We start from the raw sequence: 23,934 nt of genomic DNA on the forward strand, positions 1-23,934 counted from the left end.
CGCTGGTCAGCTCCTCTCCTCTGCGCGCTCTCAGCCCCGCCCACGCGGAGCCCGAGTCACGAGGCTGGAGGCGGTGAGCCGCGAAGGGGGCGGAGCCAAGATGGGTCTCCGCAGCGCGCCTGGGCGGAGCCTGGTGCGCGGGCCGCCCTAGTATATCTGCGCCTGCGCGGCGGTGCTGTGGGGCCAGTCGGGACGGAGGAGACAAGATGGCGCTGCGGGCGGTGCGGGGGATTGTGAACGGGGCCGCACCCGAGCTACCCGTGTCCGCCAGTGGGCCCATGGCGGGATCTCGGGAACAAGCGCTGGCAGTCAGTCGGAACTACCTCTCCCAGCCTCGCCTCAGTGAGTATATGAAAGCAGCGGAGAAACAGTCTTCGCTTCTTCGCCTAGCCCTTTGCTCCCGCTCACCTGCTCAGCCAGCGGGCGGGGTGAATTTTTTTCCCCCTCTCCGGAGACCCACAAGTGTGTCTCTAGGAGATTTGCGTGTGCTTGACATTTCCACGACTTACGTGGGCAGAGCGCAAGAGCACTAGCGGGAACTTTCCTGGGGTTGGTGGGCTCGTGGCTACTGCCCTTCCCTCTCCAGCCTGCCTGGGCTGGAGCATTCACAGGCACTTGCCTGTCCGGGAGGAGCCCTCGTCTCTCCGATCTTAATCTTCTCCTGACCTGGTTTGAAGGTCTAGGGGTCGAGGGAACGCCCCTTCCCATCTCCTCCCCCTGGTGAGGACCTCAGGGCAGGTCGTAAGCTTCTGGGAAGGCGGACTGTGTAGTGCCTTCGCTGACGTGGTCAGGCCTTTGGTGGATGGAGGTCAGGCCCACAGCCAGAAGGAGATGTGTCTTGTTGGGTGGAGGGGCTGCTTCGCGGGAACACCTAGATACCAGAGAACCTTAGAGCTGAAAAGTACCCTGCAAGTCATCCAGTCCAGCCCTCTCATTTTACAGGTGAGAAGCCAAAGGTTCTGGGAAGATAGGACTTGCCAGGCTTCAGACATCTCTAATTATTGACAGAGCAGGAAAATGAAAATCCAGGTTTCCTAATTCCCCTTGGGCTTTTATTTTTTTCTTCTGTCGTTGCCTCTTCAATTATTGACCAGTTAACCAAACTAGGTCGACTGCAAAGTTCTTTGGGAAAGCCAAGCAGTTTTTCCCTTATCTAGCATATATGCATAGGCTTAAGTGTTCTGATTATAAAGGGCCTTAATAAATTAGGTTTAGGTAGATGGTTCAGCAGTTCCAAAAGAAATGGTTCTTGATTATTAAAGATAATAGTTGTTAACATCAGACCTCTTCAACAGCTTCCTTAGGAACTGGGGATGAAATACTTTTTTTAAAAGCTTGGAAAAGTACCTGATGTTTCCCCAAATAACGAGACTGCATTTGTGCTGTTTAATTCCCAGCCTATCTATTTGTGGGTGGCTCATTGGTTAAAAAGAATTTCAGAGGAAGGGTTTTAGTGAAGCACTCTCCAGCCTGACTAATCCCATCCTGATCTGTCACTGGGTCATGTGATAGCACTGCAGCCTAAGGAAGAAGGAAAACGCATTCGAATCTGTAGATTGCTGAGATGGGCTTTTTACAGTGGAAATTCTTTAAATCAGAAATGCCTGTGAGGGGTTATATGAGCTGAGGTAAATGTTTGAGAAATTGATAGATGTTGCATTCTTAAATAAACCTTGGCAAAGTGTACCTAGGAACTACCAATTCTCTTATGAATTGCATTTGTATGCTTTGCTTTGGGCAGAACAGATAGACATTAATGGTGCCTCTAGAAAAAGGTCTTAAAGGTACAGTCTTCAATGTCAATTCAGAATATATCAATGTCAATTCAGAATATGAACAAAAAATAATAACATTGTTTAAAGAATACTCTCATAATTTCTTCACATTTTGTATGTCAACCAATGGCTGAAGAACTTCCCCACAAAACTGTTGCAGCATCTTGCTTAAAATGGGACCTTTATAGGTCAGGGATCCATTTTGTATCTCTAGTACCTTCTACATTGCCTGACATAGAAGGTATTCTATAAATTCTTGTATAACTTGCATGTAAGCCCCTTGTTTTAATAATTTAATGGGTAAATTCTTAATATGGATGGAATCAGAGTAGGGAGTTACAATACCTAATTGTTCTGAACAGTTTCCCTTCCATATGTGAGTCATTCTAAACATAAGTAATATATATGGGCTTGGAACTTCATTTGAATTTTTTTTCCTATTTTGCCACATCTTTTTTTGGTTCTAATTAGTGGTTTTATATGCTTCTGAGTAAATATTGGTTAACATCTTTTTTTTTTTTTGATGGTGGTGGTACTGGGAATTGAACCCATTTGTGCTCTGCCACTAAGTCACATCCCTTTTTGTTTTTAATTTTGAAACAGGACTTTACCAAATTGCTGAGGATTTCACCAAGTAGCTGAGGGTCTCACATAGTTGCTAAGGGTAGCCTTGAACTTGCACTTCAGTCCTGCTTAACCTCCTGAGTTGCTGGGATTACAGGCCTACACCACCACACCCAGCTTAACATCTTAATTTTTGTAATGAAAGATTGATGATGGTATCTAAGGTGGTTGTAGCTATTTAATATATGCTTAAATTTCTCTTTCTTTTTTCTTTCTCATACTAGAGATTGAACACAGGACCTTGCGCATGCTTGACAAGCTCTTCACCACTAAGCTACACACACAGCCCCTAATATATGCCTTTTGAATGAAAGAATGGAATAGTATTGGCAGTTTCACTGTACAAATTAGATCCTGTTAAGACACAACTTCAGGATTATAGGACTGTCAAAAAGAAATGGAAATATCTGTTCAGCTTTGAAATTAGTAAATAATTTTGAAAACTTCAATTGAATTCCTTTTTTTTTTTTTTCAATAGAATTTCTAAAGTCACAGGAAAGGAAGACTTTTCTGTTAATCCTTGAGAAAAATTCAATAATATACATAGAGCTTTTCAATGCTAAATATTTTGTGATCTCCATTTTTCTTGAGACCCTCAATCAACTAATCTTAAGTTTCTTACATCATGAAGCAGAGCTTGCCCCAGCAAAAGTCATAAAAGAATGTTTTGCTTGCTTTTTCTAGAACTTCTCTCTCAGGTACCTACTGCTCAGGGTTAGTTTTCTCTTCTTACACAATAGAAGATGATTGCTCTGAGTTTTTGTTTTGCTATTAAGGTGGAGCCTAAAAGACTAGGACTCTTATTATGCAATGGTTGTTGAGTTTTCTCTTTGAATGTGTGGCAATCATTAAAGGCATTCATAGTGTTGAACAATCTCTTATCAAGCAGAAGGAAGGGGATGTCATCTGAAATATATATTCCTTAAAACCTTTGTGGATTTTGATTTTTCAATATTTATCATGTGTGTTTCAGAACCAAAGATGTGGCTTTTCGGCTGTAAAATGTGTTAAGTATGTAATATAAGCATGTTTCTACTATATTGTTAGCTTTCTGATCATCCACCACACACTCACCTATGGACTCAAGTTCTTAGAAAATTTCTAAGAGAAGAGCAATTTTGATAAATAAAATAATTAATAACTAACCTTTTGAAGAGCAACTTAATGTTTTTGACAGCTGTGCTTTGATATCTCTGCTTTGGACTATTTGATGGTAAAGGTGAGGAAGGCTGGATAATTGAGGGATAAAAGGTAGTAGCATCAGATGCGTTTTCTGCTTAGTTTTCTTGTAGTCCAAATATTAGGAATGTGTCATCTCCATATTTTTAAATTATAATGGGGACTAAGGTAAAAAAAAATGCTATAAGGTCATAGAATACAAACTTTATAATTAATTTGTAAGCCTGGTTCCTCCATTTGGTAGCAGATTTCTTAGGGATTTTATTTCCTTAAGTGTAAAGTGAGATTGTATCAGCCTTGCTTACTTCACAATGTTTTGTGAAGGTAAAATCAGATAATTGATCTGAAAATGATCTGTAAAAGCATGACACTCTCCAAATACAAAGTTTGGTAGTATATATATATTTTTTTACCTTGTTTGAGTTGTAGTATTTATTAGCTCAGTTTTCACATGTCAATTTAAACATGTTTCACCTCTCGTTTGCACCAGAAGTGGCCTCCTCACATTTTTCATGATTTCTAGTGAGGGAAAACTGCTGCAGCACCTCCTGAGATATTCCTTTCTCTGCTAGATTTCTTCCAGCAGCTGTGACTCCACTGGAGAAAGATTCTTTTGTAGTAATGACAGAATGTGGACACAAGGGAAATAATGCCTGGGGCAAAATAGTAAAAAAAAAATACCTACTTTTCTGAGCTAAAATTGCAGATTGGTGAAATTATTTGGGATGGTACTGGTATATAATTCTTGCAAATAAGTGCTAGAATGTACCCTGTCACACAAACAACCAACTTATTTCTGTTTTAGAATTTGTGTTGCAGTGGTTTAAAGACCAAATGACTGGAGATTCAGATCCTTGGGCAAGTTACTTAATTTCTCTAAGAATAATTTTTTCTCTTCTAAAATGTGAAATAATCTCTAACTCAGGTGTGTAATGGAGGTTAAATGAGAATTCCTGACAGGCACTCATCAGATGTGGCTTGGGTGTTGTTAATGTTCATCAAGTAACTTACAGGGTTTATTTGCACACTTTTTAAAGTCTAGATAATATTGAAAATTTAGAAGACTCTTCTTTTGAGGAAGTAGAATCTCCTGTAGTAGAAGTCAGCTCCATTTACTGTTTCCAGGAAAAGCCATGACTAATGTTTCTTTTTCTTGATCATGCTTTTTGCTCCTGACTGGCAAAACTTCATAGTTTGGCATGAATTTGAATTTTAAACACAAGATTCCAATGCATAGATGTTGTAGAGTTTAGATTTTCAGAAAAGAGTCTATTTTGTTAAAAATTAAAGAGAATTTTAAGAACTTGAGGGATTTTAATGATGTATTTTATTCAGGACAGAGCTTTATAAAGCTTATCTCACAGCTTCATTCCCTTTCATTCTACACTGTTTAGATGAAGGTTTTTAGAAGGTCTCTGTTTTTGCATTTTTAAAAAAATTGGGTTTCAAGAAGACATGTTTCTGATGTAGCTCACTTCCCATTTCTTTATAGTAATTTTAGAAATTCATTGAAAAACAATGTTTGGAGTCTTTTAAATGAGAACAATAAGGAAGGTTTTCCTAAAAGTGATAGAAAATGCCACAAAAGGAATCTTTCTAATAATTATAAGGGAAATGAGTGATCCTCTTACATTCTCATTCATTCAGGCATCTATTTTTCAACTTGTGATATGCAAGTTGAAAAAAACAAACAAACAAAAAACCTTAATCAGGTTGGGGGCCTCTGTTGAGACCATTACAGTTACTGATCATTTGTAACACGGTGGAGGAATTGAGTTTGTAAATTTTAGAGCCCCTTGAGTGGACAGACTGGTTATTAAATGGTTTCCTCATTCTTGGGAGTTCATATTTGTGCCAGGAATCTCTGTCCAAGTTCATTTGAAGACCTCAAATCAAGCAAGTGAAAAAATTCCTAATTGCTTAACAGCTTCATATAAATTGTTTCAGACTTTGTAATAATTTTCTTCTAAAATTTATGTCATGTGTTTTTTTAACTGTTTTGATTATGAAACTTAGTGAATTCTGAAGTTTTCTGTTTGAGTTCCCTTGTCCTAAACGTTCCTTTTTTTCCCCCCCCTTTGGTGTTGGGGATTGAACCCAGGGACTTCAGCATTCGAGGCAAGCAAGCTACCAACTGAGCTATATTCCCAGCTCTCTAAATGTTCTTTTTTATACCTAATCTCTTTCACTAGGAAGGATGACTACCTTCTTTCTAAAATGAAGGATATGGCTAATACCTGATAGAGTAACAGTTTATTTCTAGGGAATACTTGGCTGTGAATTATCAGTCTCCAACCTGGTAGTAATATTTGACTTTTTTTTTTTTTAAGATTACTTAATTGACCCCTAGCATTTTATCCCATTGCCCATTATCTGTTTCTCAGTCTCTTTTCAATATTTTTTATGATTTTACTTTACAGAATACATTTTCTCACTTTTCTATTGTGAGTTTTGTCGTTAAGATTCCTTTTCCTTCCTGACCTACTTAGTTAAGTGCCACCTCCTCTATAAAGCTTTTCCTTTTCTCTCCAAGATAGGAACTTTATTATTCTGTTTTTGCTGTGCTCCCAGGAATCCTCTGCAAGCCTCAGTTAGTACCCTTATCTCAGAGCCCTTATCTCATCACATTGAAATTCCCCCTCCCTGCATGAAAACTCAACTTCTAAAGGCAGGCAGCCTCTGTACCTGTTTTTGTATGGGGTGCTTAGAACAATGGCTCGGCCAATAAGAGTCAAAATATTTTTGATGAGAGTATATTATGAAAAATAGTAAGGCATATTTTACAAATTCATTTTGTTAAAAAAATTGATTAGCTGTTCAGTGTTCCATATTATAATAGATGGAATAAAGTAGAAGTTTTTTTGGTAGTAATAGAGAAGGTAATTTAGGCTCTTGTGCTCTTGACTAAAGTTGACTCTTCTGTGTTTCTTTTCAGCATACAAGACAGTTTCAGGAGTCAATGGTCCACTGGTGATCTTAGATCAAGTTAAGGTAATCCACTGTCTGTTATGATCAAATCATTTATGTAATTAAAAGTGTGGTGTTAACTACTATTCCATATACTTTAGATTTTATTATGATTTTAAAGCTATCCTGTGGTCTGAATGTCAGTATTATGTAGGAAACAAATTGGAGACCAAAAATCAGAACACTGGATTTCAGTCCTAGTTAGTATAGGTTCTATTTGTTTCTGTGAGTCCATCATCTGCAAATTGTGGGGAGGAATCCCCAATCCTACTCAATAGTTTTATTAGATAGAAAGAAAACCAGCAATAATATTTATTATGTTTTATAACCTTTAGGATATTATACAGATACATGGTATCTTATATTTTATTGTTAATTTTTATAGTACTTATCTTATTTCTACTAAATTTTAAGCTGTTGAGTAAGCTTTGTTACTTTTAGAGCCTGACATTGGTTTTGAAGTAATGAATATATAAGAACAGATTATCTCAATAGTGACCATAACCTAAAACAAAGAATAGGGTATACTTATTCAGTTTGTTGTAAAAATCTTTGGGTATGTTGAATTTTTACCTATAAGTAAAAATTATAAACACTTACTGTTAGCTTAGAAAGTGAGGCATAGACTACAGTTTAGTTGGATGTCTCAGGCTATGCTTCCTGCCTGACTTCTGTGATCAGAATGTTCTCAGAGAAAGTAATTTATATACTTGTTGTCTAGAAGAGTAATTCTACATTAGTTGTTCTTGGGGTGGGTCAGGGGAGAAACACATGATTACCACTTTATTGACAGGCTAATGATGGTTGTATGTTTGGCCTGTGGTCCCCATGGAAGCAGAAAATAAAGTGAGAAGCATTTCTTATAAGAAAGGACAAAGTTTGTTGTTTCTTAAGCTTATCATTAAAATAATATTTTTGTGTACGACAAGGTATCTTTACAAATAAATCTTGAAATTAACCCTAGCAAGTTCACCTTCTGGCCACAGTTTCATACTAGTCTACAAATTAGGCAAAGTCTCAACATATTGATCTCAGGATGTATAAGACTTAGACAAGTGCCTGTTAATGTTTTATTAAAAAAAAAAAAAAATAGAGATTACACTTAAAAGAAGCTTTATTTCTTTATCTTTTTTCCTACATTATTTGCTAAATAAATTTTGGCTAATATTTTTAATATATGTATTTTTATATTAGTTTATTACTGAAAAGCAACTCAACAAAATATTTAGGTTTCAATTGTGTTAAGATCTGAGCTCAGCCTTCCCCTGGTGGAAAATAAGAATAGTGTAGTAGAGAAGCAGATGTAGCAGAAATACTAAGTGTGTGTTGATAAGTGCTGTGAATCGTGATTGAGGAGGATGTGAGAATCAGTAATGGAAAGGACTTAGAAAACATCTCTGTGAAGTAATTTTAAGAGAACTAAAAAGTTTGTTACTCTGAAGTATAGCTCTTATTGAGGAAAAACTGGTAAAGAAATTTTTTTGTTTTAAAAGATAGTTCCATACCATAAAATTTGGAATGATTTTTTTTTTCTCTTGATTTGGTTTGGTTTTTAGTTTTTGGCTTTAATTGCATACACATATGCTTAAGGAGCAGATAATTATATGGATTCTGTCTGGATAGAGAGCCACTCTCCAATTTATTGTAGCATATATTAAATTCTAAAACCAGAGAACAGGTAGTGTTAGTACAGATTCCAGAATTCTTGATAAAATATATTCCTGTCAGATAGTAGCAAAAATATCTATGTTAAAAAAAGCAGTAAAATTATGACAAAGTAGTGTTGATCCCAGTAAACCAGGTTGATTTCATATTAGAAAATATATCAGTTTAAAAGCAAACGTTTGACTAAACTAGAAAAAAATTATATTCTTCTCAATAAATACAGAAAAAGTATCTGGTAAAGTTAACTCATTTTATTATAAAAGGAGGCCTCTTAATAAATAAGGAATAGAACAAATTAGCCTCTTTCCAGGTATCCACCACCTAGCAGACAGCATCCTTAAGGAGACTCTAGAAACATTGCCAATTAGTGAAAGGAACTCTTCTCTAACCCTGTTCTCGGTACTTCACTTCTGACACCAGATATGTGGGTTTTTACCCCACAACAGTTCATGTCAGTTTTCCAATGACACCTACTGGGTGTCTTATAATTTAACTCAGTTCTGACACTAACTGCAGACCCACAAGTTAAGGGCTTAGTTCCATAAGACTGCCTCTCTTCAGATGCCAGTCACAAATATTGGGTACCTAGATTATCCACAGCTACTTTCTGATTTGACTGAAATCAGAAGTTCTCTTGTCACATCTCAAAACAGTTTACTATTACTGAGCTATACAAAGGATGCAAATGAACAACCAGATGAAGAGATACATAGGGTGAGGTCCCGAAGGGTCCTGAGCACAGGAACTTCTGTCCCTATGAAGCTGGGGTTGCCACCCTCTCTGCATATAGATGCATTCTCCACAAACTCTGAAGCTCTTTAAATCCCTTCAGTTAGGATTTGTGTGGAGACTTTATTACATAGTGTGATTACATCAGTCTCCAGTCTCTCTCCCCTGCTCAGAGGACAAAGGATGAGGTGAAAGTTAAAATCCTCTAATGAAGAGCTTGGTTCTCCTGACAATCACCTCATTCCCTCATCCTCAGGGGCTTTCCAAAAGTCTTCACCCTAAGGTACACTCAGATACGATTGAAAGAGCTGCCTTATGCATTCCTCATAGAAATAGAAAAAGCAGTCATGAAATTCATCTGGAAAAATATGAGACCCAGAATAGCTAAAGCAATCATTAGCAGGAAGAGTGAAGCAGGTGGCATCATTATACCAGACCTTAAACTATCCTACAGAGCAATAGTAACAAAAACAGCATGGTATTGGCACCAAAACAGACTGCTAGACCAGTGGTACAGAATAAAGGACACAGACACTAACCCACAAAATTACAATTATCTTATATTAGACAAAGGTGCCAAAAACATGCATTGGAGAAAAGATAGCCTTTTCAACAAATGGTGCTGGGAAAACTGGAAATCCATGTGCAACAAAATGAAATTAAACCACTATCTTTCACCATGCACAAAACTCAACTCAAAAGTGGATCAAAGACCTAGGAATTAAACCAGAGACCCTGCGTCTAATAGAAGAAAAAAAGTAGGCCCTAATCTTTATCATGTGGGATTAGGCCCCAACTTCCTTAATAAGACTCCTATAGCACAAGAATTAAAACCAATGATGAATAAATGGGATGGACTCAAACTAAAAAATTTTTTCTCGGCAAAAGAAACAATCTGTGAGGTGAACAGAGAGCCTACCTACATCTTAGGAGCAAATTTTTACCCCTCACACATCAGATAGAGCACTAATCTCTAGGTATATAAAGAACTCAAAAAGCTAAGCACCGAAAAAACAAATAACCCAATCAACAAATGGGCCAAGGACCTGAACAGACACTTCTCAGAAGAGGATATACAATCAATCAACAAATATATGAAAAAATGCTCATCATCTCTAGCAGTCAGAGAAATGCAAATCAAAACTACACTAAGATATCATCTCACTCCAGTCAGAATGGCAGCTATTATGAAGACAAACAACAATAAGTGTTGGCAAAGATGTGGGGAAAAAGGTACACTCATACATTGTTGGTGGGACTGCAAATTGGTGTAGCCAATATGGAAAGCATTATGGAGATTCCTTGGAAATCTGGGAATGGAACCACAATTTGACCCAGCTATCCCTCTCCTCGGTCTATACCCAAAGGACTTAAAAACAGCATAGTACAGGAACACAGCCACATCAATGTTTATAGCAGCACAATTCAAAATAGCTAAACTGTGGAGCCAAACTAGATGCCCTTCAGTAGATGAATGGATTAAAAAAAAAATGTGGCATATATACACAGTGGAATATTACTCAGCAATAAAAGAGAATAAAATCATGGCATTTGCAGGTAAATGGATGGAGTTGGAGAAGATAATGCTAAGTGAAGTTAGTCAATCCCAAAAGAACAAATGCTGAATGTTTTCTCTGATATAAGGAGGCTGACTCATAGTGGGGTAGGGAGAGGGATCATGGGAGGAAAAGACGAACTCTAGATAGGGCAGAGGGGTATGAGGGGAAGGGATGGGGCAGGAGATTAGCAATGATGGTGGAATGTGATGGACATAATTATCCAAAGTACATGTATAAAGACATGAATTGGTGTGAACATACTTTATATACAAAGATATGAAAAATTGTGTTCTATATGTGTAATAAGAATTATGATGCATTACACTGTCATATATTTAAAAAAATAAAAGCAGTTAAAAAGGGGGGTGCCAAATGAAAGATGCTCCTTTTACCTTTATTGCTCCTATCACTTAGGAAATTACAAGGGTTTTAGTAGCTCTGGCCAGGAATAGTACTAAGACCACACATATATTTCTTTTTATATCACAATATCAGAGTCAGGAACTAGGTGAGGATGCATTGTCTCCACCATCCATCTTTTGTGCTTGACACTTAGTAATGCTGCAGGGCAGAGAAATTAAAATATAATAGGACTGGAAAGGCAACAACTGTCTATTTCTTGAAGTGATTAAACAGAAACCCCAAGTCATTAAGTGGCAGATGATTAGAAAAGATAGTATAGAACAGCTTCTGGGTTCAGGAGCAGTCTTCACAAATCTGTAGTGTCCTGTAACTAATTATTTAGAGAAAACTATAAAGCAGTTGAAAGACCATGAAAGATACAGAATGGAATATTACTCATCCTTAAAGAAGAATGAAATCATGACATTTGCAGGTAAATGGATGAAGCTGGAGAAAATTATGCTAAGCAAAATAAGCCAAACCCAAAAAAACAAAAGGTTGAATATTTTCTCAGATAAGCGGATGCTGATCCATGATGAGGGCTGGGGGTGCGAAGGAACTTTGGATTGTGCAAAGGGGAATGAGGGGAGGGGAGGACGTGTGGGGATGGAAGGATGATGGGGTGAGATGGACATTTTCACCCTATATAAATATACCAGTGTGACTCCACACCATGTTCAGCCAGAGGAAGGAGAAATTGTGCTCCCATTTGTGTACCGTGTGTCCAAATGCATTCAGCTGTCGTGTATAACTAATTAGAACAAATAAAAAAATTAAAAGAAAGGGGGAAAGAACTCAGAATGCAAAGATGACGTTTTCTCTGTCCAACAACTGAAAGTTTTGGGGATTTCCTAAGGGGGAGGGGAGACCAGGAAAGAAATTAGTATTCTGCTTATTTTGAATGATTCCATGTATTTTGAGTGAATGAACTCAAAATACTAAAGGTGTTGATGCTACCCAGGTTGCGCAATCAGAAGTAAACAATTGAGCGTAGGATTTGAAACAGGTATAAGCAAGTCAGTGGGGAAAAAAATAAAGAGCCCCCAAACCAGCTGTCTTCACAGCTGAGATGTCAGCTTGTTAGATGAGACGTTGAGAGGCCATGGGAGACAACTTGTGCTAGTTATAATATTGTTGAAGCATTCATTTCCAATAAGAAAAATAAAGTAAAAATTGATGCCGAAAATAAACCTGGATCAATTAAAGGCTTAAAATGAAACAAGCCTATTAGAAGACAACATTGAGGCTGGGGATGTGGCTCAAGTGGTAGAGCGCTCACCTAGAGTGCGTGAGGAACTGGGTTCGATTCTCAGCACCACGTAAAAATAAAATAAAGATATTGTAACTACCTAAAACTAAAAAATAAATATTAAAAAAAAAAGAAGATAACATTGAGGACCTTTTTTTTTTTTTTTAATAGTTATAGATGGACAGCATGCCTTTCTATACTCTCAAACATGTGTACAGAAGAAAAGCAATACATTTAACTTGCATGTTTTCATGGGTATAAAACTCTTTTTTCTTTACCCTAAGTTATATTTGCTGGCATTTTTCAATGGTGTGTGTTATAAGGACTTAAACTCTGGAGAGGATGCTATGAATTCTTACAAAGCTAATGTGTTGGAGGATGGAAGGGTTGCACATGCTATGGTAGAGATGACATACAGAATTATTTAGGGAGCTTTTAAAATGTTGGTTATTGGTCCTTTGTTTATTCCCATTTAGTTTCCCAGATATGCTGAGATTGTCCACTTGACATTACCCGATGGCACGAAGAGAAGTGGGCAGGTTCTAGAAGTTAGTGGTTCCAAAGCAGTGGTTCAGGTAAGCATCCTAATCAAAAACACATAGGGGTCAGCGGTGGATGTGCATGCCTGTAATCATAGCAATTTGGGAGACTGAGGTAGGAGGATAGTAAGTTCTAGATCAACCTCAACGATTTAGCAAGACTCTGTCTCAAAATAAAAAGGGCTGGGGTGTGTAGCTCAGCATTAGAGTGCCCCTGGTTTAGTCTTTAGTACCAAAAACAGAAAACATAAAGGAAATACAACTTGTTTTTTTCTTCAGAGAGTATCTTTAGAGATTGATTACTGGCTGCAGGAGAAGAATATTCATGTTTTATTGATTTTTTAAATGGAAAAAATAAAAATCGTCACACCAAAGGAGAGAGATAAAAAGTAGGATTCACTGATGATGATATGAAATCATATGATGTCTGAGTCAGTTTCTTTAAATTATCTTTTACAGTTCCTAGTTTTAGTATTATCTGATAATAAAGATAAACAGTTTTCTCAAATAAAATGCTCCCCTAAAATATGTAGGGGTTGGCAAAATTTCTGTAAGGAGTACAGAGTCAGAAAATTTTTGAGGCTTTATGGACATCAGAATTTCTTTAATTTTCTTTCTTTTGTTCTTTTATTCCTTTTTTCAACAACTCTTTTTTTTAAAAAAAAAAATGCTACAAATAAACAAACAATACTAGCTTGCTTGTGGCATTTGATTTGCAAGACTCTTGGTCTAGTAAGTGCCCATGATACAAGTTGCTTTTACCCTTCTGATTAATTCTCTTTCTTGATAGGTATTTGAAGGGACTTCAGGTATAGATGCCAAGAAAACGTCCTGTGAGTTTACTGGGGATATTCTCCGAACACCAGTGTCTGAGGATATGCTTGGTAAATGGACATTGTTATTCATTCTGAGCAGAGATCTGTTTCTTTTAAACATATTTCCTAAAACTCTTAAAAAATTCCATTTGGAAGTCAGGGTGTTCTCTGCATTGCCTCACTATGTTTTGCAGGCCGGGTGTTCAATGGGTCAGGAAAACCCATCGACAGAGGTCCTTCTGTACTGGCTGAAGACTTCCTCGACATCATGGGTAGGGGCACTAAATGGATGTCTGTGTTTGGGGGAAATAACCTCTGTCTGTCTGGTACCTTTGCCAGATGGAGAGTGGTTTTGGTGGTTTTTGAGGTAGTAACCAATGTTGTAAATTATGCAGATATTTTATTTATTAATAAATTGATTTTTCTAGAAATTGTCTTCAAATTTTTAATGTAGTATCATAAGATATTATAAAAATCTTATTAGGGCGGGTCTGAGTGTTCATGATAAAATCATGGCTGTGAAATTAGGACTTCTCTCTTGTTTGCTATACTTTTATTTCACTTTAGGAACCTCACTATTGCTGTATGTTTTGTGAGTGTCTACAGAGGACTAAAGGAAAAAATTATTTCAGATTTCAAAAATAACATTGTTTTAAGAGTAGGAGTAAATGCTTTCTGGTTTTTTTTTTTGAGCTTTTTATTTTAGTTCAATTTGATATATACTTCCATTTATGAATAATTTGTAGGCATACTAAAATTTCCCCTTTTGGAATATATTAGGTCAGCCCATCAATCCTCAGTGTCGAATCTACCCAGAGGAGATGATTCAGACTGGTATTTCTGCCATAGATGGCATGAACAGTATAGCTCGGGGCCAGAAAATTCCAATCTTCTCTGCTGCTGGGTTACCACACAATGAGGTGAGAATTAGGGTCTGTTTGGTGTGAAATTTATAGGGAAGAATTTCCAAATGTATCATTTATTGAGAAACCTAATAAATACAATACTGTGTTGTTTATGTAGTCCATTTATATCAGCTGATCCATTTGTGGATCTTTGCAACAATTACAAAATAGTTTTGTTGAGTAAAACCACTAAAATATTTCCAGTTTCATTAATAATCACAGTTGTTAGGATAAAAATTATTTTGTTGTAGAAATTTTATTTTAGAATTCAACTTGGTTCTTTTAATCTTCATCAGATTGCAGCTCAAATCTGTCGCCAGGCTGGTTTGGTAAAGAAATCCAAAGATGTGGTGGATTACTGTGAGGAAAATTTTGCCATTGTATTTGCTGCTATGGGTGTAAGTATGAAGTTTTTCTGTGTTAGTATAACATGTGGAGTTAACTGCTTGTGTTGCTAGATCAGTGTTGTAAACTACACATATAGCTGACTTTATCTCTGAGTAGAGAACTTAAACAACTTGTCACTGTGGCCAAATTGAGAATTAAAGTTTAGCATTTGACTTGAAACTTAAAAGATTATTTTTCCTGCACAGAGCTGCTCTTGGTTGACTTTTGGGAAAATTTTTGGGGTACCTTAAATTTCAAGAGAAGAAACAATTCAGATGTATAGCTTGGCCTTCATCAGTAATAAATGTTGAGAGTCTTTATCTTCCCAGCACTGATGAAGTCATTGCTATTTAGGTAAACATGGAAACTGCCCGGTTCTTCAAATCTGACTTTGAAGAAAATGGCTCAATGGACAATGTCTGCCTCTTTTTGAACTTGGCTAATGACCCAACGTAAGTAAATGGAGCTATTTCTTTCTGTTTTTCCCAGAATGAGGGTCAGAATGTTACCTATGAATATAGGAATGAAGTAACCCTGTATTCAGATGTCAGCCCTGCTTCTTGGGAGTTATTTGGTTTTGGGCAAATTACCTAAACCCTGAAGTTCATAAAAATGTGATAAATAATACTACCCTCATAGTGTTGTACATGTTAAGTGGGGTCATATTTTTTTATATTATCTAGCACATAATTGATACTCAAGTGACTTGTTCTTGGGAAATTTGTCTTCCATTTTTTTCCTTTGTTTCTTTTCTTACCACTCCCTCTTAATTTTGAGAATTCATGTAGCTCTGAGAAATTATGGGGCATTTATAAAATGATCAACTTAACTTTGTAGCACTAAGTAGTTCTTATATTTTAAATACACAGAACAGCCTTAAGAATTTTTAAAGTCACAATTGCTTTATTGCCCTTGATTTATTGAACACTTTAGAAGGGAAACATACTCTTGTGTCTAGAATTGTTTTGGTTTTTCTGGCATTTTATTTTGAGTGACCTGTGGATTATTTTTCCTTTTAGTATTGAACGAATTATCACTCCTCGCCTGGCCCTGACCACAGCTGAGTTCCTGGCGTACCAGTGTGAGAAGCATGTGTTGGTTATCCTTACAGACATGAGCTCTTATGCTGAGGCCCTTCGAGAGGTAACTTTTTCTTTTTCTTCTTATTTCCTGTATTAAACAAAATGGGTTAATTTTCAGGGTTGTCTTAACTCTATAGGCTTCTATAGATTAATTTTCTTAATCATATTTTAAGCTCATTGCTTATTTATTAATAGAATAAAATACTTAGGAAAATACAACTTCTTTTCTGTCAGTGTGGTAGAAATGTTAGAGGGCGAGATTAAATTATTAGCCTCCTTAACACACTGTCATCTCAGTGAGCTAAGAACTGACTGTAAAACAGTAAATAAGCTCTTCATTCAGTTACTCTCCCAGAAGTTCCATTTATCTACACTGTCAGGTTTTAGCTCTTTTCAGAATTCTGTTTTTAATGATGGTAGTATTTATTTAAATAAGTAGTTTAGCAACACTTTCTTTGGAACTTTTTCCCTTTAGAAAATCAAATGCCGAGCATGGTGGCACACACCTGTAATCCCAGCAGCTCGGGAGGCTGAGGCAAGAGGATCGATAGAGTTCAAAGCCAGCCTCAGCAAAAGTGAGGGCTAAGCAACTCTGTGAGACCCTGTCTCTAAATAAAATACAAAAATAGGGCTGGGGATGTGGTTCAGTGGTCCCTGGGTACCAAAAATGTTTAATTTGGAATGATATTAAGGTTCTTATCACCCAAAAATTTTGGGGTATCCTAATACAAGTTACTGAAATTTTTGGTAAACATTCTTGCCGCAGAATAATTTGATTGATGATCTTAGATTTTTTCCAACTCATCACTTTAAGAGATAGTATTTAAAATAAATAGGATGAGATTTTTGAATTTTAATTTGGCATATTCAAACAAACATGTTCTAACCAAGCTTTGCTTTTTATATTCTGGTATGTGATATTTTCCTTAACTGCCTGTCAGGTTTCAGCAGCCAGGGAAGAGGTCCCTGGTCGACGAGGTTTCCCAGGCTACATGTACACAGATTTAGCCACAATATATGAGCGCGCTGGTCGAGTGGAAGGTCGAAATGGCTCTATTACTCAAATCCCTATTCTTACCATGCCCAATGATGGTGAGTTCTTGGTCTTTGGGTCACAGCAGACCTAATTGTTACAAGGACTTTGATTCTAAACCAGAAGACCATCTACCTTGTTGAGTTGGAATTCTTTTGTGAGTTTATCCTCTCAGAGTTTGCCATAACTAGTTAGTTATTTGTACCGAATTACTCATGATCATCATCATTTTTGTGGAAGAAAAGCTTTGTAATTTGAATTTTAAGGTTTTATTAGTTACAGTTTGCCAGGGCACTGTTTTAGATGTAAGGAATTTAAGAATTTCTGGTTTCTGTTAAATGTAAATACTCAGTCTAGTTGGGGATGTTTCTTATGTATATGTGCTCCAGTAATGTAAGGTAGTTTATGTTAAATGCCACATAAAGAGCACAGATAGTAAAGACCACAAGACTTGAGACAGAACTTTTTCAACCAAGGGCTGATGGGCATTGGCTTTTTTGCACTGTGCCTGTGAAAGCATCCAGAGCAGCACCTGGATGCTCAGGGTGACCCCTGGGCTGACATTGTTGAGAATTCCCCTCTGTTGTTTTTTTTTAGGTATTTTCAGAAATAATAATAGCTCACTATAATTGAGCACTGTTCTGAATCTTTTTAAATATTCATTCATTGGGTTATCAAGCAACTTAGAAGCAGATCTGAGGCACAGAGAGGTAATTTGTCATGGATAAGAAGTGGAACATTTACAACCTAGACAGTCTAAATTCATAATTCACACCAATTGATACACTATACTGCCTCTGACATGAAAATAATTTTTCCAAATAGTAATTAGGGCTAGGGATGTTAGGGCTCAGTTGTTAGAGTGCTTGCCTCACATGCACAAGGTCCTGGGTTCAATCCCCAGTACCACCAAAAAAAAAACAAAAACAAAGGAGTAACTAAAAATAGCTTTGTTTGTTTCAGCAGATTTAGAAGTGTATGGCTCTGTGTGACCATTTCAGCACTGCCTGAGAAGCACTGCCTCCTTGTCTAGTACCCTCTTGTTTGTGTAGCCAAATGCCACATGTCTGTCTAAGGTAGCTTATGGACTAAGAGTGTTCTGTCAGTATACATAAAGTTGCCACATTTCTGAATGAGAACTTTGTGTTTAAAATGGAATTTTATTTATACATTGAGGGGAAAGCACATAACTAGAAGAGAGAGTACTTTTTTTTTTTATGAATTCAGCCAGTTTACCTTGTAGTGCCAACACAGCTGAACTATTGTAACCAAACAAATTAAATGGTATAATATGTAGCCCCTAGACACATTTGGCTCTATTTAGGCTAATAAAAAATTAATACAATTTGAAGTTAAGCTCTTCAGTTTCATTAGCTGCACTCTGGGTGTTCAGGATCACATTTGGCTAGTGGATATAATACTAACACAGGTACAGAACATTCCATCATAGAAAGTTGGTCTGTGTGGCATTCTTGGGTGATGCTGATTAGCTTCCTGTGGTCTGGTTATATGAGGTCGCCACGTGCTTAACACTATGTATGTCTTCCTCTGACAGATATCACTCACCCCATCCCTGACCTGACGGGGTATATTACAGAGGGGCAGATCTATGTGGACAGACAGCTGCACAACAGACAGGTATCTCACACTTAAAGTTCTGTGATGCTTATAGAGCCACTTACTTGCAGTGATTTAGATTTTGTTATTAAGAACTATTTTGCTTAGCAAGTTTCAACTTGAATTGCTTTTAATATGGCCATAAAGTTGTCATTTCTGGAACTACAGTTCTGGTGAGGGCAAAGTACCAGAATTAAGAATCGCCATCTTTCTTTATTATACCTTAAAATGGAGTCAGTTTTCTCAAAGAACTTTTAGGGGGTATTATATTCCATTAAGGTATAAGATCTGCCAATCGTGTTATTAATAGGAAAATAATAGTTGATAATTCTGTAGTAATACTGGCTTCTAAAGTCCTTTTAGGTAGAACTATTGTTAAACTTTTAATTTTGGATTTTTTTTTTTTTTTTTTTTTGAGTCAGTTTGGAAGACTGTTTAGACTTGATGTGGTAGTGCCAAGCATATATTGAAAATTTAGTTTTTCAAAACAGTCTTGTACTGTTTTAAATTTTTCAAGTTTTTGGACTTAATTCTCAAGTATTAGGCCAGAAAGTGTTTCTTGCCAGGTGTGGTGGCAAACACCTGTAATCCCAGTGGCTCGGGAGGCTGAGGCAGGAGCATCACAAGGTCAAAGCCAGCCTCAGCAAAAGCGAGGCACTAAGCAACTCAGTGAGACCCTGTCTCTAAATAAAATACAAAATAGTTCTGGGGATGTGGCTCATTTGTTGAGTGTCCCTGAGTTCAATCCCTAGTGCCCCCCAAAACAAGTGTTTTTTACTACCGTTTCTTTCCAGGAAGATATTAGAACCCATCTTATAAACAAATGCAGCAGTTTTTGTAATTTTAGGATAATAGTTTCACATGCTTCTTTACTTTACCATAGAACTTGAATTTCATACTTAAATATAGTTATTTTTTTCCTCCCGTTCTACCCAAGATTTACCCACCTATTAATGTACTGCCCTCGCTCTCACGGTTAATGAAGTCTGCTATTGGAGAAGGTATGACCAGAAAGGATCACGCCGATGTATCTAACCAGCTGGTACGTATGTTCTGAGGATGGTGTTTAAAAGAAACGAGTGCCTTTCTCAGTCCATTCTTTTCTGCTGTTCTATTCCTCCTCTTTCTCTCATCACTTTTCTTCTTCTTGTCCAAGTAGGATTTTAGTACTAAACTTTCATAAAGTTATGTAATCATTAATTTGAACCAAAATAATATTTTTCTCATAAAGATAGATGTTAATAATCAATATTAAAACCACCAAGCTAGAAATCCATGTCCAGTGCTATAAAAATAATTAAAAAAAAAAAAAAAAAAAAGCACATGGTCATTTTAATTTTTAATACTAGAGTATCCCGGAAAGGATACTTTATCATGTTTCTAGCTTAGCATGGTAAGCACCAGACCCCTGAGGGGTACAGTGTGGTATACTCTTGGAAGTCCTTCGTTTCAGTAGTCACATGAGTTTAAAAAGTAGAAATGATAAGCTTTTTGATGTTACAAATGTTTTTCTTGAATGAAACTTGGAGATGGATTTCTCTGTATTTTAACTGAGTTCTTTTTCAGATGCTATATAAATTGTAAGGTCATTGGCATACTGAGGAAGCGTATTTTTGTAGAGTATAGTAGTATCTGTGCATTGCATGCCTGAAGGCTTCTTTGAGAGAATATAATGAAGTCCTTTTGATACTTTCACATGAGCTTCATGTGAATTGTGTGTGCAGTCCTGTGTTCTCTTGTGAAGAAGCTGCAGCAGTCCACATGTGCATACCATGTCTATTCACACGAGCTCTCTCCTCAGTACGCCTGCTACGCTATTGGGAAGGATGTGCAAGCCATGAAAGCTGTGGTGGGAGAGGAAGCCCTTACCTCAGATGATCTTCTTTACTTGGAATTTCTGCAGAAGTTTGAGAGGAGCTTTATTACTCAGGGTAAGATTACTGTTTTCTCAAAAACATAAAAGACCTTGTGTAGTTTTTAAGACCTATTCTCAGAGAATTTACACTGGTCTCTACACAGTTTTCCCTCTCGTTAGAGAAGTTCTTCCAAGGACCTGCGTGTCTTTCTTTGCCTTAATCCTCTGGCTCCTTCCCCTCTGCCATCTAAATATCTTGAGAGGATCTTAACTTGTTTATCCAGTTATTTATTTTTTCTTTATTCATTTTTTTATCTTTTGCTTCTTGGTTGCTGATACTTGAAAAAACTCAGTTACTTTTCTGTGGTTTTTTTTCGTCCCCCTTAAGCATAGACTTTTCACTCTGCTGTGGCTTCTAAATTGCTGTGTATGATTCTTAACCACTTTTTATTTAGGAATGCCATTGTTGTCATGGCACCATCCCCTCAAGCCCAGTAGGACCAGAATCAAAGGTTTTCCTAAGTGACCTCCTGTGTGGCCTCCTCCGGGTGCCATGCCTACTATTCCACGCTCAGTAACTGGCCGTTCTTCTTAACCTTCCTTGGCTCTCCAGTAATTGAATATTTGCTAACTTGTCTTGTTCTCTCTTTAAACATCAGATCCATTTTTGTTTTCATTCCCATTACAATATCTTAGTCTGGTATTTCTCAAACTTTCATTTGCTTTTGAAGCAACTGGGAATCTTGTGAAAATGCAGATTCTGATTCAGTAGTTGTGGGTGAGGCTAGAGTGACGTCCTGGGTGACGTTGAAGCTGCATGTTTCTGGCTAGCCACCCTGACACCAAGGCCCTAGACCAAAGTTTTGTCCCATATCCTTGGCCATTCTCCCTGACTCAAAGGTAAATTTATTGGTTGTCCCACTACTAAAAAAATCTATAGTGAGTTTTCTTATTTAATGTATGGGTTTTAGGCTGTTTACCCGGTCCCTCCCCTGTTCCTGGTAATGCTAGAAATACTCTGTTTTTGGTAATTACAGTAGGTGTATTACTGTTGAAATAATGCCTCAAAGGATACATGTGGGATTTGTGCCCTCTTCTCCTTAAACATTATTCATATTAAAATTCCCAAACATAAATAATCATTGAGGGTTTTATTTCCTTAATGCGGAACCTTAATAACTGAGAAGATCTCTAGAGACAGGAACCCAGAACCCTAGCCACTCTTGATTCTTTGGTTAAAGAATGAGATTTATTTGGGGGATGGGGGTGATTCTGCTATTAAAAATAATAACTCTGAAATCCACTGATCTGTTTGAGTATTTGGGTGCTTGATTGCCATTTTTAGTATCTGTATTTGTCTTGCTCAAATTCAACCATTTCTCCTGTGTTCTGACTCCTTTCTGACTAATCTCTAGACAAAGCACTGGGTCTGGTTTCCATTTTTCAAGCATTCCACCCAAATCTTCAAGTTCCAGCTCAAACTGCTGTCCCCAGACACACACACTAGACCTCCCACTGTCTCTCACCCATGGTCCCCCCTCTTCCCCGTGGTACTTTGTGCTCTTGTCTCCACACTCACTCTCATTCAGTCTTGAGAGTCCTGACCTGTTTCCTTTCTTGTATTATGCCCACATGGCCTGCTAGTCATTTAACAGAATAAGTATTGGATAGCACTAATGAGTTGGAAGTAGGAAGGACCTTGCTATTAATTCAGTGTCAATTTTTTCAGGTCCTTATGAAAACCGCACAGTTTATGAGACTTTGGACATTGGCTGGCAGCTGCTCCGAATCTTCCCCAAAGAAATGCTGAAGCGAATCCCCCAGAGCACCCTGAGCGAATTTTACCCTCGAGACTCTGCAAAGCACTAGCTGCTGCTGTTCTTGCTACTGTGGCGTGAACCTCTTGTGAAGTACTGGCTCCGTCTTCTTGATTCCTTTCGCACTCCTCCATCTCCACCTGTGTGTGGGAGTTTACCTGTTACCCTGTAATTAAAAGCAAAGAATAGGTAACATTGTGCCAGTGTTGCAATGTCTTAAACTGCTAACAGACTTCAAAATATCCCTGTTCAGAAAACCTGATCTTCAGTGCTTTGTTTAAAGTAGCTGCAGGGATGGAGGTGAAGTTTCTTATTGATGTATGTATTTGTACATAGTGGTGTAGTTGCCTAATAATGTTCTCATTGTGTGGGTCTCTCAGACCTGACCCCTCAGCCCCCTCAAGAGAATCCCTATCTGAAGCTAAATGCTTTGGTCTCAGAATTAGGAGCAAGATCAGGTCTGGAAGAAGTCTCAAAAGAGTCAAGAGGCTCTTTCCTGAGCATTTTCTTCTGGGTCATTGGTGTGCCTGTGGGTCTGTGCTCTGCACTAAGCAGATGGCTTTTACTGTCCACCTGCTCTTTCCTATGTAATGAATAGATCAACAAAATGTGTATCCTTTTCTCTCAGCACCTCTGAGTTCGGATTCCCTTTGAGTAACATGCAGAATCATGCCCCTTTGCACAGCGGCATTCATCTGGTTGTGGTGAGATGCCTTCCTTGGGGATCCCTACTGGGTTTCTATGCAAAGAAAATCATAATTAAAACCACTAGTGGAGTTGTTGTTTGGAAAGAGCTGGGGTACAATAAAAGAGGAAGAAATAAAGAGCTGTAGCCCTTCTGCATGCTGACATGCCAATAGGGGTTTCTGTAGAGTTTAGCAGATGCTAAGACAAGGTGGGGTGGGGAGCTCTCAGGTTTGTGGATATTACAGACTGTTCAGGAGCAGCCTTTGTTCCCCTGTTGGCCCTGCTTTCTGACCCAGCTCTGCCTTTTCAGGGTGGTCTTGTGGTACAGGTGGTGGAGTTTCGTGCACTCCTGCTCCTTCCTGGTGAGCCCTGAGCTTGCTTTTGTGCCATGTCTGCCGTTTGTTCGTGTTCTGTGTTACCCGGGTGCAGTAGTGACTTTCTACTCTATGCATTCCATCTTTCCAGTTGTGTAAAGGTCTTCACTTTTTTCTCTGAGGGGTGGGGGTGGGGAGACTGAGCATGATTATATTTTAATGTAGAAAATGTGACATCTGGATATAAAATGAAAATAAATGTTAAATTAAATGGAAGTTACCTACAGTGACTCTGTATCTTCTCATCAGCGCAAAGTAACAGCAGTAAGCAAATAGATGATGCGTCTCTTCAGTTCACAATTCTAACCACCATAACCCCCTGTGTTACAGCGACGTGATCCATGTTTTATACCCTTGTGTCTTGCTGGCTGCCCTTTCCCATCTCTCCGGTGATCGCTCCCATAGCAACTGTAGTGTGATTCCTGGTTGAGTTTCCACAGTTACAATGTCTTTGTTTCAGACATTTTCTAGACTCTACATGCTATAAATGAAGTGGGGGGTGTGGGGGAGTGATAAGTAGAAAATGAAATACATCTTGAATCAAGCCAGAACCGCTTCACATAAAACCTTAGATGGGTATCCAGTGTAAGAGACACCCACTGGTTAAAACATGAGGATGTGGCATAGTGGGGGCTCCCTGCCCTTATTCTTCCTCTTCTCTGAAGTCCGCTTCA

At 37.8% G+C, this 23,934-nt stretch overlaps 1 protein-coding gene across 1 annotated transcript; it reads left to right on the forward strand.

Annotated features, from left to right (window-relative positions):
* The first annotated feature begins 188 nt into the window (after window positions 1-188).
* On the forward strand, window positions 189-23,476 carry Atp6v1b2 (ATPase H+ transporting V1 subunit B2). The gene is made up of 14 exons (XM_027926908.2): window positions 189-342; window positions 6,514-6,569; window positions 12,626-12,724; window positions 13,479-13,572; window positions 13,698-13,775; window positions 14,284-14,423; window positions 14,705-14,806; window positions 15,150-15,247; window positions 15,815-15,938; window positions 16,819-16,969; window positions 18,466-18,548; window positions 19,465-19,569; window positions 20,329-20,458; window positions 22,112-23,476. Exons 1-14 carry the CDS (start codon window positions 207-209, stop codon window positions 22,249-22,251), a joined length of 1,536 nt encoding a protein of 511 aa, XP_027782709.2. The 5' UTR covers window positions 189-206; the 3' UTR covers window positions 22,252-23,476.
* Window positions 23,477-23,934: the final 458 nt, after the last annotated feature.

Source organism: Marmota flaviventris, chromosome 3 (assembly GCF_047511675.1).
Source record: "Marmota flaviventris isolate mMarFla1 chromosome 3, mMarFla1.hap1, whole genome shotgun sequence".
Taxonomy (NCBI): domain Eukaryota; kingdom Metazoa; phylum Chordata; class Mammalia; order Rodentia; family Sciuridae; genus Marmota; species Marmota flaviventris.

Coding starts and splice junctions, on each gene's coding strand:
- Atp6v1b2 (XM_027926908.2), top strand. CDS start 207: ATGGCGCTGCGGGCGGTGCGGGGGATTGTGAACGGGGCCGCACCCGAG. Junction 6,570..12,625: donor TGATCTTAGATCAAGTTAAG/GTAATCCACTGT, acceptor ATTCCCATTTAG/TTTCCCAGATATGCTGAGAT. Junction 16,970..18,465: donor TCTTACCATGCCCAATGATG/GTGAGTTCTTGG, acceptor TTCCTCTGACAG/ATATCACTCACCCCATCCCT.